Source organism: Triticum aestivum, chromosome 5B (assembly GCF_018294505.1).
Source record: "Triticum aestivum cultivar Chinese Spring chromosome 5B, IWGSC CS RefSeq v2.1, whole genome shotgun sequence".
NCBI lineage: Eukaryota > Viridiplantae > Streptophyta > Magnoliopsida > Poales > Poaceae > Triticum > Triticum aestivum.
This window is the reverse complement of record NC_057807.1, coordinates 681912213-681928055: the sequence shown is the minus strand read 5'-3', so window position 1 is coordinate 681928055 and position 15843 is coordinate 681912213. Positions and strand designations below refer to the sequence as shown.

General features: G+C 43.4%; 1 protein-coding gene across 2 annotated transcripts; it reads left to right on the top strand.

Annotated features, from left to right (window-relative positions):
- Positions 1–1637: 1637 nt before the first annotated feature.
- On the top strand, positions 1638–7445 carry LOC123114183 (mRNA-decapping enzyme-like protein). 2 transcript variants are annotated; one of them, XM_044535567.1, is made up of 8 exons: positions 1638–2038; positions 2151–2191; positions 3089–3138; positions 3751–3895; positions 5080–5136; positions 5643–5775; positions 5919–6734; positions 7042–7445. In XM_044535567.1, the coding sequence occupies exons 1-8, from the start codon at positions 1856–1858 to the stop codon at positions 7087–7089; spliced, it is 1473 nt and encodes a 490-aa protein (XP_044391502.1). In that variant the 5' UTR covers positions 1638–1855; the 3' UTR covers positions 7090–7445. The 2 variants fall into 2 exon arrangements, with proteins under 2 accessions (XP_044391502.1, XP_044391503.1); XM_044535568.1 differs by lacking the exon at positions 1638–2038 and having other exon boundaries at positions 2156–2411.
- Positions 7446–15843: the final 8398 nt, after the last annotated feature.

Genomic DNA, 15843 nt, shown 5'->3' with positions numbered 1-15843 from the left:
GGCCCGGAGGTGGAAGAACCACCACCTTTTATAGGGTTGATGCAAATCCAGCCGTTATGTGCAAACCGCATAGGGGCGGTACAATCGCTGGGGCAGCGGTACAACCGCCCTAGGCACGTCTGCCCATTTGAAGAGCCGGAGTGGTACAACCACATGGTGTCCTGGTTGTCTTGGTTTATGAAGATAAACCGGAATAGTCGGTCGACCACCGCCCGGTAACACACCCCAAACTCGAGTGGAATCACCCTACCCGCGGTGGTTGGGGAGATACCTGCACTGATACAACCGCCCCAAGAATGGCATCTAGGAGTTGCTAAGACCCTAGCGGTACAATTTCCTGGGACCCTGGTTGTACCGGTAGTTATTCAACTATTAGAACAACCGAGCAGCCATCGCTAGGTACCACAACCCATGTGTGAAAGGAAAACACCCTTTCACGGTGGTTGGGCTGGTGCACGGCTCGATTGAACCCCCTGCGGACATGCTGGTACAACTGCCCTTGCACCCGGTGCAACCGCCAGGGCAGCAGCCATAGTGACCATTCCACAATGGAGCGATACAATCGGGGCTACTCGCGGTACACTGCTCTGGGTAAGTTATTCTACATAGCTTGGATAAGAGACTCTCTCCTCGAAACGAAAGGCTATATGTGGGCACAATATGTAGTTGTGTACGTGTTTGATTCACCCGTACCTTCCAATGCGGACCCCCTCTTAATAGTATGAATTTTCTACGACCAAAGATATAAAATGCATCGGAAATGCCGTCTTCGGTCTTTTCCATTCGGAGGGGTGCCCAACCCTATTGTGCTATAAAGAGTATACATGTGTAGCTCAGGCACATGGTTAGTCCGCAAATTGCATTGTCATCAACACCAAAACAGTTAAGGCAGGAAATGCCCTTTCAATCCCCCCTTTTGGATGGTTGACGACAATACAACAATTTACACAAAAATGTGCACGTGGTACAAACAAAATGACTGTCACAATTTTTTAAAAAATATTTATCCAATGTAATAAATGTTAGCATAGTCAAAAAAATTGTTTCGTATCATACAAAAATGTTTCAACATAATTGAATTCGTTTAACACATATTCGATTTTTTCAAAACAAGTATTAAAATAAAATGTGAAAACATGTATTTAAAAATGTTAGTGTATAGAAAAATGTCCTAGATGTATACAAAAAAGTACAACATGTATAAAAAAGGGTAGGCATGAAACATATATATTTGAAATATGCTAATCGTGTAGTATTTGATAGTAAATGTTAAATGAGTACACCAAAAATGTTCCTTCTATATAGGAAAAATGTACAATGCTTATGATAATGTAGATTGTATTGTAAAAAATAAAATAAAATAAACCCGAAGAATACCGTAATACAAACAGTGGGAAGACAAGAACAGCAGAAGGAAACTTGCAATTGCTACAGCGTTGTGCCGGACCGACAGTCGCCCGCCTGTAGGCGATACCTGATAGGAATCGGCAGCGGCGAGATATAGCTCTCGCGGTTTTTGTTAGGCTACTAGAAAAACAATAGGCCCTTCAACTGTGAACGTCTCCTACAGGCCCATTTGAAGAGCCCCTTCTTGGATCAGAAACTCCTCACTGGGCTGGGAGACGCAGGCAACTCAAAAAAAAAAAAAGGCAAAGGATAGCCGAGTGGATGAGAGCCCCGTCGCCGCTCCATCCGGCGACCGACAAGTGGGCCGGCGTGGCGCAGGCAGCTGTCACGCACACGGCGGCGGTGCCACGGCGTGCGCGGCAAAAGCGCCCTCGTCAGCGATCACCCGGCCCGGCCGTCCAAAACCCCAGACCGAGAGCCGCTCCGGCCGCCGGCTAGGGTTTCCCTCATGGCGCGGCGCGGCGGCGGCGGGAGGCGGAGCAAGGTGATGCCGAACCTGGGGGCGGACCGGGAGGGCACGCGGCTGCTCAACCTCACCGTTCTGCGGCGCCTCGACCCCGCCGTCGCCGACATCCTCGTCACCGCCGCCAGCGTCACCGCCTACAGCTTCGACCAGGACACGGTCCGATGGGTACTGCCCTCCTCCCCCGCCCCCCCGCGCCCTCCGCCTAACCCTCCCCCCTTCTCGACGCCCTGCTTCGCGGTTGCTGACTCGATCTCTGTGTACGCGTGTGTTTGTGCAGAGCCACAAGGGCGTGGAGGGGTCGCTCTTCGTCGTCAAGAGGTTCATGCCCCGACCCTGACTGATTTGCTGTGGATTGCGACATTGGCTCCGGGCTTCCGGCCGACTTGCGGAATTCCCAATCACTTGGGCTTGTAGTCGAGTGCTGGTGTTGCCGATTTTCAGATAAGAGAACTGAAATCGTCCCTGGAAGAAAAACGGAATGGAATGGAATGTCATGGTGATTTTGTATCTGACTTCTCGACCATGGCATTATATCGTGGTTAAGCATTTCCCTACACAACGAAGATTATTACAACATTTTTGCGATGTTTCGTGGATGCTTGTGGAATTCCCAGAGTTACTTGGGTGTTTGCTTGTGCATTTTCAGTCATGACCATTCAATTGGCTTTCTAGTGGTCTTTGCTCTGTGTATTACTCTGTTGCCGTGTACTTCAGAAATTCCCTGTATATAGGAAGAGGATATTAGAATTTTGTTGATAGTGAAAAATGTTTGCTAGTTCTTATTTTCCTGTGCTGCCTGAAATATTTGCAGTGTAATTTCTATTAGATTGTCAAATGTTGATTAAGACATGTTAGTGTGGAATTTTCAGTACTGTTTATTGATACTTGTGGGTAGTTTCTGCCTGTCACAAGCTATCGGCCGTTGAGGGTTTTGGACCCTGCTAGTATTCTGCATATGATCTCTGGACACCTGCATTGAACTGTTTGTTGCTGATCTTACAAATAGCTTACATGTAAATTCGGTGATGTATGCTCCTGAAACAGTACAATGCCTACCGGTAAACATTACATTTGAGGTTTTCGGCATCTACAGCTATTTGCACTTTTAGTACTTATGACCAGATGCCCTCTTGTATTCTTCTGAGATGCAAATTTGTTGGGCCTATAAAGTGCTTTAGAGTGTGCATTTCGTAATAAAACTTCACATTCTTGCAGGAACACCCAACCCAGATTCCAGTTTCTCATCATGAATCGTCGAAATACAGGTATTTTTTGCAGTTCTAGATTCCTTATGTAAATAAATCATGCCTATCTATTAAACATCTGGAGACAAATCGTACATAGGGGGAGTGGTTTTTCTTTGAATTGTTATATACTACTATGAGATAAAATGGGACGCATTACTGATTGCTTATATTTATAAGTATTGTATCAGTATATGTATGTTCAAATTATAAACTTTGCTTTTAGCGTTTTGGGATAAATTAATGCATCCCTCAATCTTCATATCAGGAAACATCCTCTCTTATGCATCCTCCATTAAGAAAATAACTCTTGAGCATCCCAGGGGTATATATTGTTTGTATGCTGGTTCCTGTTCGGTTTATATAAGAGGTTGTACAGGACCTTCCACAACAAAATGTAGCTCACTTGAAAACCTTACTGAATCGTGTGTTTGGTCTGTAAGAAAATGTGTAGCTGGTTGGTATAAAATGCTATCTTGAATAATTAGCTTGCATGACATGTACTCCCTCCATCCCGAAATAACTGTCTTTGATTTAGTACAACTTTGTACTAAATTGTACTAAATCAAAGACACTTATTTTGGGACGGAGGGAGTATATGCTCATTTTGTGTTGCCTTCCTCTTGTAAGCAGAAAATCTGGTCGAGGATCTCCTGGGCGGTTTTGATTACAAGGTGGAAGTTCCTTACATAATATACACCAATGCTGCAGCCGAAATTATTGGAATTTGGTTCTATGAGCCTGAGGAATGTGAAGAAGTGGCACATCTTTTCAGTAGGTAATTTTTTTCTTATTGCATTAAATATCATCCATGAGAATGTTTTGATATAGTTTGGCCTGTAGACTGCAAATCATGGCACCGGATATTTTTCTGCTAGGAGTGACATTTTAAACTGAAACCTGAAATTTGATTGCGTTGTTTTATCTGTTTGCCTGTTTGGTGTATTTTCATTTGTCAACAATAAGTTACTAAACTACTGTATTATGTTTTGATATACACTGATACTTGGACCTATACGTATTCACTACAAAGCCCACTAAAACTTATCAAGGCTTTTCAACCCAAATATATAGGCTGTAGGACCTGGTCTGTGCTAACCATCTTCCCTTGCCTCATTGGTCGTGCAAGTCGGGCAGTTGGTAGGAAACAGTGCCGACAATCACGACTCTTCTTTCCTCCCATCCAATATCTAGCATCCAGAAAGGCTGTGTCTTACTGAGTTGTTTTGCTATCCTGTTTGGCCATTCATTTGATTTGCTCTAATTTTAGGTCCTTAAGTATGTTTTTGCTAGTGTAGCTGTTTTTGAATTTTGTGTACTGGTTGATTTAGTGTCTTAAAAGTTAGATAGTATGCTGAGATTAATGACTAGTACCTGTCAACTTCTCCAGTTCTCTGTAAGCACGCGCTAACGAACCCCATCTAACGGGAGGTGGCACTGCTCCCGATTAATTTGTAAAACGATCCTCCAGGCCTGGGTCACAAACTTCTCCGCATTGCTGTAGCTTATGTCCTTTGTCCGTTTTTCCCATAGGGTCACCCCTCTCTGTGTAGAACTCCCTGTAAAGAAACTATTGATCGCGTAAGCAATTTAATGGAAATCGTTCAGGTGGGCAGTCGCCACCTGTAGACATTTTCGAAAAAAAGTTCAGCGTAGGTGTGGTATTGAAATGCAGTCTGCGAAATACTGAATATACAGAGCCACATAAACTACAAAAACCAGATGCTTACTAGCGCCATTCCCTTAGTTAAATTATAGCTTCAGGGGTTAAGTGTTTATTTAGCCTGTATCCACGACCTATCTGTCTGTATTCTTTACCAGATGCTCAACCTTTGTCCACTGCTTGCATTTGCTTGCTTGCTTGATTCTGTCCACTACAAGAGATGGCTAGACATTTTCTTCAAGTAGTTATATATTTTGTCATGTACTCGCTGAACTATACATTGCCTACGAAATGTACAGGATACATAAAGCATATTCCAGGGCGTCCCCAGAGAAAATGGTTCCTTCAGTTAAAAGGTATTCGGAATTTTCATGCTTCTTATTTACCTTTGCATAGAAGATAGCCTCTAGCCATTCCATTTAGTCTCTGCTAATCGTTTCTAAGTTAAGTTTAGATGTTTTACACTTGTTTTAGCCGTGATCAAAGTTGTATCACTACCTGTTTTAGTCGTTTCCTCGTACAAACTTAACGGTCAAACATAATACTTTGAGGAGTTGGCATTATGATACAAGAGTGGCAAGGGGAGAAACACAAAACTGATCTTTGGCTAATATTTTAATTTTAATACGAGGGCCTTTATAGAACGCCGGGTTAAAAATATTGCAGAGGAAGAAATTAGAGCTCTCCTTATGGATAAATATTAGTTCATTTAAATAACTGAATGATGAAAACTCCGTCACGTGAAAGAACTGCAGGAAACCAGAGGGGTAATGATGCAAGTTTACAGTATTGTCTAGCTGAGCTGGTCCCTTTGGCTCATGAGTACAGAACAGTACAACTTAAATCATCTTACTGTGCCCAGTTTCAGTGATTCTGAAGAGCTGGAAGTAGCATCTGATGTTCCCTCATCTGAAGATACCCTAGAGCAGCCAACAACACCATCTACCATGGTACCTGGCGATGTTGGATTCAAGTTATTGTCAGCTTTGTTAACAGTAAGCAAACTCGTTCGTCCTCCCATATCGTGTCATTCTGTTTTGAAACACTGGACATCTGTGTTTATTCTGGTGGTTGCTCTGCAATCCAGCATCATTATGTAAATCACGCGAGACTAACCATTATTAATCTCTTCGGCCAGGCAGCTGCATGTGTTGGAGCACCCACTGGTGGAGCAGGTCCAGTACAGCCAAATCAACCTATCAGGGCGGTTCCTTCTTCTAGGCGTGCATCGCCAGCGCCTAGTGCTGTTTCGTCACAGCCTTCTACCTCGCATAATCTGCTTCCTCCTCCACGAGCATCAGCAGCTACCGTGGTTCCCCAAGATGCTCATGTACCCACCAGCGCTCCTACCATTCAGCCTGCTAGTCTTACAAAACCACCATTCTTTCCCCCCATTGTTACCACATCTTCGCAAGCAGCAACAGCTCATGCTGCTTTTCCATCTTCAGCTCCACCCCCATTTCTTCCCCCCCTTGCCATTCAGCACCGGCAGAGTGCTCCCTGTCTCCAGCCATTTCCACTACCCGCTGCTCCTCCTCCAATTGATGCTCCGCACAGGCAAAGTGCTCCCTTGTCCCAGCCCTTTGCACAATCCACTGCTCCTCCTCCACTTGATCCTCAGCACAGGGAAAGTGCTCCCTTGGCCCAGCCCTTTACACAATCCACTGCTCCTCCTGCACTTGATCCTCAGCAGAGGCAAAGTGCTGCCTTGCTCAAGCCCTTTCAACTATCCTCTGCTCCCCCTCCACCTCGTCCTCAGCACTGGCAAAGGTCTCCTTCGCTCGAGCACTTTGCACGGCCCACTGAATGCCCCCCTCCACCTTACGGTGCGCTGTTGCTTCAGCCATTTCCACCACCTAATCCTCCTCCTCCACTGCTTGCCCCAACAGCATCGTATGGCCCAGTGGTACTATCAAGAGACAACCTGAGAGGTGCATTGCTGAGGCTTGTGCAGGTAATTTTTCTTTCTGTTGGTTGTCATGTACTCCCTCTGTTCCATAGTAAGTGTCGTGGTTTTATTCAAATTTGAACTAAAACCACGACACTTACTATGGAACGGAGCGAGTACATGACAGCCAAACTGAAGACAAACTAAAACCACGACATTTCTTATGGAACGGAGGGAGTAGTAAATAATAAGGTTGATTCAATTTGTTGCTGGGTTCACATAATTCTATTCTGTCGCTACAACAAATTCATAGCCTGCTGATACTCATGTTGACTATGGAGTATTTGCTCACGCCTTTTGTGTGTGCGTGCAGAATGATGATTTCATCGACATGTTCTACCGGGAGATTGTAAAAGGGTAGCAGTGCCTTTGAAGTTGAGAGACGGACGAATCTGCTACAGGCTTGCCTTGTGTTTCATGTGGTGCGTTTCGTCAAAGCCTGCGTAGACAGAGATGTGCGTCTCACATCCTGTAGAGGCTAACATAGTTTAGACTGCAGTGTCGAGACTTGGCGGGAAGTAAAAGAAGTCGTGTCGACTAGTTTTCAGTTGTAATTAATACTTATTACTGTACTAAATTTTGGCTCCAAATATTTAAGGTGCTGTACCTTACCAGCTTACCAACTGGATTAGATTAGATCTCTATTGTACCGGAGGCAGCGATTGAGGATGAATTACCTACTAACATTACTGGAATCGTTTGCTGAGTGCATTTTGACGGGTTAGGCAGACATTACTTTTGCCAAGCACTTTTTTTCCACTCGATAGTTTTTTTTGTTGCATTCGGTTGTTGAAAACATTTTTTCTTTTGCGCTCGATAATTATTTAGGTGTTTTCCCGGTGCCCATGGAAAGAACTCCGGAAGTAACTTTTGTTGACGGCTGCCCAGCCGAGTCATGTTTGCTGGCAAACACGTCGCCGCCTTTTTTCAGCCTTTGTCGAGTGCCAGGCAAGCCTGCAGATTCTAGTAGTGAGGGAAGCAAACGGAGAGGTTAAAAACATTTTCATGCTGACCTTTTATTTTCTGTTCTACCGAGTCCTTTTTCATTCAAATGGAGAGGTTAAACATTTTCATGCAACCTACTCCTAGTAAGTAGTGAGTGTCGTGGGATGAACCGGAAGATAGATGATGTGCTAAAACACCTTTTCCTCTTTTGACGCTGACCTTTAATGAATTGCTTCTCACTCAATTTGATAAAAAAATTCTTGCGGGTCGATTAATGTTGTCTTACACAAGTTCGGAAGAAGATACTGTCATATTGACATAATTCATTTTATCTCAAATGTTTAGTTTTCTTTCACTTCTCAACGAACTTGGTTACCTCATGAAGAATGAAGTGATTATGCCCGTGTTTTAGTTTATACTGATGTTTTTGCCTTGCTGGTTCATGAATATGTCCATACATGTTTGCCCCCTCTCATTTTCTTCGTGGGTCTGCCCCCTGCAAGAAAGGATATTTTACTAACCTTAAATTCTTTAATACCTTGAGCAGTATGCGCCCTTCCCTCTATGCCACCACTATCATGGCAGATGAGATTAGATATTGACAGCCCATGAGAGGATGAGCTGGTGCAGAGTTGTGGACAGTTTAGCTGAAAAAAGGAAAATGGAATTTATAAGAGAAACGCAACCATTGGCAGTGTTTTCCTTGCAGTTGAAGATGAGGCATTCTTTGAACTTTGAATGGTCAAGAGTCAAACCTTTGATACATCATGCGCTGCACACCTTCTTGTGCCTATGAAGAGGAACCGACCCCCTTGGCAGGCTTGCATAGCATAGCCGCATTACAATGGATGGACTCATCCCCTTGGTCATGAACGTTCTCAAGAAGAAGAAGGCCATGGCCTACCACCGGTCTCTCTCCCCGGGTTCGGCAAGCGTCGACATCGCCAAGCTCGCGGGGCAGGACCTCCCCATGATTCCTCGGCGCTCCAGGTGGCCGCATGAAGGCTCCCCTGCTGCTGCTGCTCGGACAACCATGGCCATGGAAGCACCACTCATGCCCAGGGGCAACACGAGACGCGTCATGGAGCCGATGCCACGGGAGACATTCTCGCCGCGCACCATGAACCGGGGCACAGGAAGGAAGCAAGCTCTCTCTGTTAATCACGGTGATCGTACCAGTCTTTGTTCGTGATAAATTGATGATATCTGACTCCATGTTTTGTCGCGAGCAAGCAATTTGTCCGTGTTGGTATATTTTTTCGTCGTACCTTTCTTTTTTTGAGGGAATTTTTTCCTCGTACCTGTTTCCGTTCCGTGCTGGTAAAATCTTGCTGTATTAATTTTCTTCTAGCTAGTGTTAATAATATGTGCTGTAGATGTGGGCATCAACCACTTCATTGTACCTTCAGTGGTTAACTAGTAGTAGTACTGGCAGCTGTTTTGTCGATTCATGATGATCTAACTTTTTTTTTTGCGGATCTAACTGGTTGAGTTATTTTGGGCAGCGCATGTTGATGTTGGTCGGAGAGATCAGCATCCAACCAATGTATGATGGGAGTACTTAGAACTCATCTAGATGAGATATAATTTGGTCTCATTCATTTTGAAAACAAGAACAAATACAACCCACGTCAGCACACACGCATCTTATAGCATCACATCCAATGGCTATAAAAGGTGAATGAGACCAAATTATATCTCATCTAGATGAGTTCTAGCAAAACTGATGTATGATTGTAGTCGTGTATGTCTTTGGAGCAACTCTCTGAACGAGATGTAGGTTTGGGGTTGAGCTGGAGCTGTAGGGTGGTTGGACACAATTAGAGTTCAAATTACTATTGTTCCATTTCGTGCGCGATTTGGAAACGAGCTCTTGTAAACATTCTTGCTAGCTCCCAAGATTACAACTCTACCAAACGCTAACCATTGTGGGTTTCTTGGTACTGCCGCTTCGGCTAGCTACCCTTCAAATCTAGGGTTTTTGCCTCTCGCCGGCGCTGCCGCAGGTCCGCCTCGTCTCCAGTGGCTTTTAGGGCCATGGGGGCGCGGTGGATCTTGGCAAGGGCCGGGGAGGGCTTCGTTGTTAGTTCTTTCTTCGAGTTTTGTTAGGGTTTGTGTCCTACTCAGAAAGACGAGACGGCTGCGGCTCTCTGAAGATGGAATAAAGGTCTCCCCATCTAGCCCCCGTTCTGATGGTGCGTCTCGCATCGTTGGTAGGCATGTGCAGATGTGTCTCCGGCGGATCTATCCTCAGTGGATTTGCTCGGATCTAGTTGTTGTTCGTCTATGTTCGTGTGCCTTCAGGTTGGATCCTTTCGATCTACGTTATTCTTCATCGGCGACGGTTGCTGTTCTGGTGCGTTGGTCCTATGGGGCCTTAGCACGACGACTTCCCGACTGTCTACTGCAACAAGTTGTGCCCGACTCCGGCGAGGGAGGGGCGATGACAGCGGCGCGCCTTCGGCTTGCTTCAGTGCTTGTAGTCATCGCTAGGTGGTCTACGGATCTAGATGTAACTTTTATTATTTCTGGTGTTCATTATATTGCCATAATTGAGGATGAATAGATCGGAAGCTTTCTCGCAAAAAAAACATTCTTGCTAGCTTCTTTCCACAAAGAAAAAAGGTAATGCGGGTGACTCCACAAATACAATCACTCAGCTTAAGCAATTCATCGGCCAGAGGCATCCACACCACTAACTAAAACAGAGCATTACCTTCCCTCAATCAGCAAATAAAATAAATAAACGACGAGAGGAGCGGATGATTTGGGGTGCAGCACAGGCGTAATGATGGCGTCGAGGCACCATCATGGGCGGATCCAATGTGTGGGTTAGAGCAAGTATAATAAGGTGACATGGACAAATTGTAAGACTTTAAATATTATACTTTTACTGAGTTGAATGATAGAGAAGAGGAGAGAGAAATAGATTTACAACCGTATGTAGTATGGGCTCCAACAAGCTACGTGAGAGTGTATGGTGGGCCATGTGGTAAAAGAGTAGTATTTTTTAGCCCACTACTATACATGTTGACTATTACATTGGCCACATATGTCAACATGTTATACCCATCAGTCGACTATATTATTAACCATGCTCATGGGCCCCACACGAACATTTTGTAATTTTTTTATTAGTAAATGCTTATAATATATTTCCTCCATCCCACAATAGACGTACTAGTCCTTTTTAAAGTCAAACGATTTTAACTTTGACCACGTTTTCAGATTTAAAAAAAAAATTAGAATACTAAATCTTTAAGATTCATCACAAAATATATTTTCATATGATGTATATTTGGTACTCCCTCCGTTCACAATTACTTTCTCCCTTTTTTAATACAACACTGCTTCATATTTTTATTTCTAACTTTGATCATTAATTTTACCAACAAAATATGAGTTATATGACACAAAAAGTATACTATTGGACACACAATTCAAACAAATTTTCAATGATATATTTTTAGTGACATATAACCCATATTTTGTTGACCAAAAGTACAAGTCAAAGTTTGACACGAAAAACAGAGTGACATTGTATACAAAAACAGAGGGAGTATAACATGTTTGAGATATTTCAACATGGACTACTTACAAACTAAAATGAGTGAACAATCACACTAAAACATGTTTATGTACATCCGATTCTGAAAAAAGTTAGAACATCTTATATTTCTGAATGGATGGAGTATTATAGAAATAGATAATTTCTCTATAAACTTGATCAAACTTAGGGACGTTTGGCTTCCACGAAAATCATAGTGTACTATATTATATGGGACAAAAGGAGTACTAAATTAATTTGGTGGGGCCTAAATACTTCAATACCGAAGCCCATAGAAGTAGAAGACTATTTTCGTTCGAACAACATATAATCTAAGGTTTCATCTAAATAACATATAATTCAGACTTCAGCTCAAAGCCTAATACAACCCACCTCTAGTCCCCTATTCCACGTCTAAAGAAATGGCGACACTTCCATTAAAAAAGGTTGGGAAGTTGTTTTTCCACTTCATCGGAGCTATGTGTTAGACTGAGGGGGCCATTGCCCCCAGCTATGAACAAATTTCTGGAGAATTTTTTGTTGGAGGGCCTAGATGAGGAATTTTTAGCCTTTGACCCTTAAACAGTCATATTCTGTCTTGTTCCCACGACAGATTTTGTCTAGCTACGCCACTACGCACCAACGTGACATCTGGCGCGATCTTCGTAGACTACAAAATCACATGAACTGTCAAATTGGCAACCGAGCATCATCAACAGATCATCGAAAAGTTTTCATGTGTATTGCTGTTGCAGCTCCCTGGTAGACACATCTCCAACATACACCATACATGTGTGGCCCATGTGTCTTTTTTGAGCACAGTACAAACAACACATACACTCACCTCATAATACAAGTACCGGTGTCAAGTCTACTACTTGAATCCTGGTGGGCTGGAATTACCACTGTCCTCCTAACCATCCAACCACAAATTGGTTCATGGCCGACGTGTCATTGTTTGAATTTATTTATTTTTATTTCCACCTTCCACATTTATAACTTCTCATTTTGAGAATCAAAGGAGCTCCGCTCTATTGCTCAGGATCACATCTAGTTTGGATACAAGATCTGAAGCAGAATTACGCCACAATATTTGGTCCCTAATCAAGGGAATTTTTCCCCATATGATCCTAAAAAAGGACCGCCTTCCGCGATCAAATGATAACAACACAAAAAATAGGAAAAAGGTCTGAGGAATCAAAGTCTCGCAAACCGCTGCCACATCTTTTTTTTTTGCAACAGAACTTCTGATTTGTCCATCAACTATTAAGATAGTACAACGAATACTGAAAAAAACACATCCAGATCCATAGACCACCTAGCGACAACTACAAGCACTGGAGGAAGCTGAAGGTGCGCCACATCTAACTGCTAACAACAATCCAAAACAAATACTCCCTCCATCCCAAATAAGTGTCTCAACACTACAAGAAATATGTCAACTTGTGACCACCACTATTGGTCACTGAATGGTCACTATTTTCAATTTGTGACCTTTTTGTGACAAAAAACATAAGGTCAAAAGTTGGCTGTCGTTAACTGACTATAGCGACCTTTCTTCTGGAATGGTCGTGGATGTTTATGACCAAAATATGTCTACTATGGCGTTTTGGTCACTAGCAACCTCCCCAGGCCACGTAGGCATCCAGCATGGCAAGCTGATGTGGCACAAGATTCAGCCCGGTCCAATTCGGTTTTCTACATGGGCCTAGCCCAACAATTCAGCCTTTTTACTGTATATTTTCTCTATTAATTTTCTCTAGCTACATGGGCTTGGCCCAACAATTTGGCCTTTTTATTTTCTAGGCATGGCCTTTTGCGGTCCATTTCATTTTTATTTTCGAGCGTTTTTTGTGGTCCAATTTTTAGATGGGTCCCAATTGTCAGATTTTTCCTGGCAGTGGATCCACATCGCTTTTTAAGCAGTATATATCAAACAGAAAGAAGAAAAGAATATGAAAATCTTCAAATAACAACCAAAATAGGTTTATTACAATATATTCTGTACAGAACAGAACATGTGAAACTCCATACACTCGTTCACATCACAACAACCAGTTTAACCTACAAATATTGCATGCCCAGGAACTTAAAACTTCACGTACATAACCATACAATATTCCACACAATCACAAATATTGCGATTGAAAAATAAAACGCTCTGCCAAGTTAAAGCTAGCTACTCTTGGATTGGTGTAGCATCCGTCTTCTCTGCTTCTGCTGGAGTCTCCTGTTAAACAGAATAACAACAAATCGAGTTAATAAACAAGCTTGAAGCACTGTGGGAAACAAAAGCATAAAAACAAACTAATGTCTCAGGTATAATCATAGGATAAATCTGTGTTGAAGCACTGTGTTTAGATGTATTTTAATTAATTTCAAATGTGTAATGTAAGGTGTTGTGGATCAGTGTATAAGAACAGCAGTTTGTAAATAACAGGAACAACTTGGTATTACACACAGAGCACTATACAGATTTTAGCTTTTCTATCCAAGTACAAATAGCAAAAATTAGTAATAACAGGAACATAGGCAGGTTGATTATATTTGACAGAGCTAGCACATAGATGTTTGATACAGAAATTAGTAATATGGGAATCAGTAAGGTCCTCTCTTAGTGCTATGGGGATTAAGAGCATGCACACGGAAAGCTAATTGGCAAAAAAACTTGCTGGTCTTATACAACTCAGTTATATATGCACGACTCACAGCTCATGACATGATACTAAGAGAGAACATCATAGAGACTCAAGCAGATCCTAATATAAAGCTATTCAGACCATAACTTTCACATCATAGGGACACAATAGTGTATTACAACACTGTCCAGATATAAAAACTGAGTAACCAACAAGCAATCAGATTGAGAACAAATAAGTTGGGGTTCTTAACTTTCAGTACGCAGTATATCTAAGAAGTCACACTATCTAAATGCCTAGAGGAAACAGATTCACAGTACTAAGCAGGGGAGAAGCAACACAAGATACCCTGTCAACAGTCTTGTTCTGCCTGCAAACGATGTTTGCAGTTCCAATGTCTCCAGCAATGGAGAACTTGACACCCTCCTTGGTGACAGAGATAATAATTGCAACTCACACAAGCCGCCGTCAGACTGGTAGAAACTGGTATTCAACATATTTCTTTTACAGGAAACAGAGACGACAAGTGCAGCAAATTTCTTTTACAGGAAACTGGTATTCAGCATACCAGTGTCGCCGATGCTGCTGAGATCCTTGCAGATCCTCTTCGGCCTCCATCGATGCCAAAACTCCGGCCTCTTCTCGAACAGCAGGTTCACCACCTTGTCCTGCAACCACACACCAATGCAACCCAGTCAGATCACACGCGCCAGGACCGGGAGATTCCAAGCAGGTGTTATTTCTGCCATTTATTAATTACACATGCAACACTTATATTCAGAGCACTATTTGTTAGGCTATACAACATACTAACATCAATCACAAATATCTATTCCAGATTGAATCTTGACAAAAGTTTTGTTAGGCTATTTGTAGCCTGCCAAAGCGTCATATATTTTGGAGCAGAGGTAGTAGTTGCAACTTGCAGCCTGACTAGCAATTACACAGTGCACACCCATAAGAATACAAGATTTGCCTTTGGAAAATGGCAGCCATCAGGTAGGCTAAACGCCGCGGCAACATGACACAATGCACTAAGCTACAGCTGTTAAGCTATACAACCAGCAATCATGGCACATAAATTATACAAGAAAGCATCATAATCCTGTGTTTGTCAGGTAACAACAAACTAGAGCAATGAAGCAGAAGGAAACATCATAATGCTAAGCTGTGTTAGGTAACAACAATCTGGAGCAATGTAGCAGAATTTGACATGGAAAGTTGCCAGAGGATTAAAGAACAACACTAACATGGTTATGATCAACTAAGACTACTCCTAGAACAGTAATAGGGCAGTTAAGCTTGAGGAAATAATAAAGGAAAAAAGAAAAGAGCATCCTTGGTTGTAAGGTAATGATAAAAGAGGTATACTAGAAGAGAGCATAATCCTGTGCTGTATAAGGTCCAACGAAAATTGGCACATTTCCTGCATCCGGTCAGGCCACTGTGATCCCGCGACGGGGCTGCTTGCTATGATGGGAGTTTGGCTGCGGATCTACACTAGCAGAGCAGAGCAGAGTAGCGATGGAAACAAGGTAACAGAGATGGGGGTGAGCAGGGGAAGGACCTTCTATGGCACGTCATCGTGGTCGGGGTGGACGACGCCGTCGTTGTCGAGCTCGAGGTCGGACTCGACGATCTCCTCATCCAGCTCGTCGGGCTCAGGGGTGGGGTCGCACATGTCTTGGTCGTCCTCCTCCTCGTCGTCATCGTCGTCGATGTCGTCCATGGACCTCGCCTGCCGGTGCAAATCCAACCCAAAAAAAGGGGGATCAGACAAGCAAGTAATTTGAAGATCGATGCTGGGGAGGAGAAGGGACGTCGGATCGGCACCTTGGGCGCGGGCTTGGGCTTGGCGGATGCGGCGACGACGGCGGGGAGGGTGGCACCGAGGGAGGCGGCTAGAGTCAAGTGGGAGGCGGATCGAGACGGATATGGGGAGCATCTGCCTCGATCCAGATTGAGGAGAGGGAGGCCGCGTGCT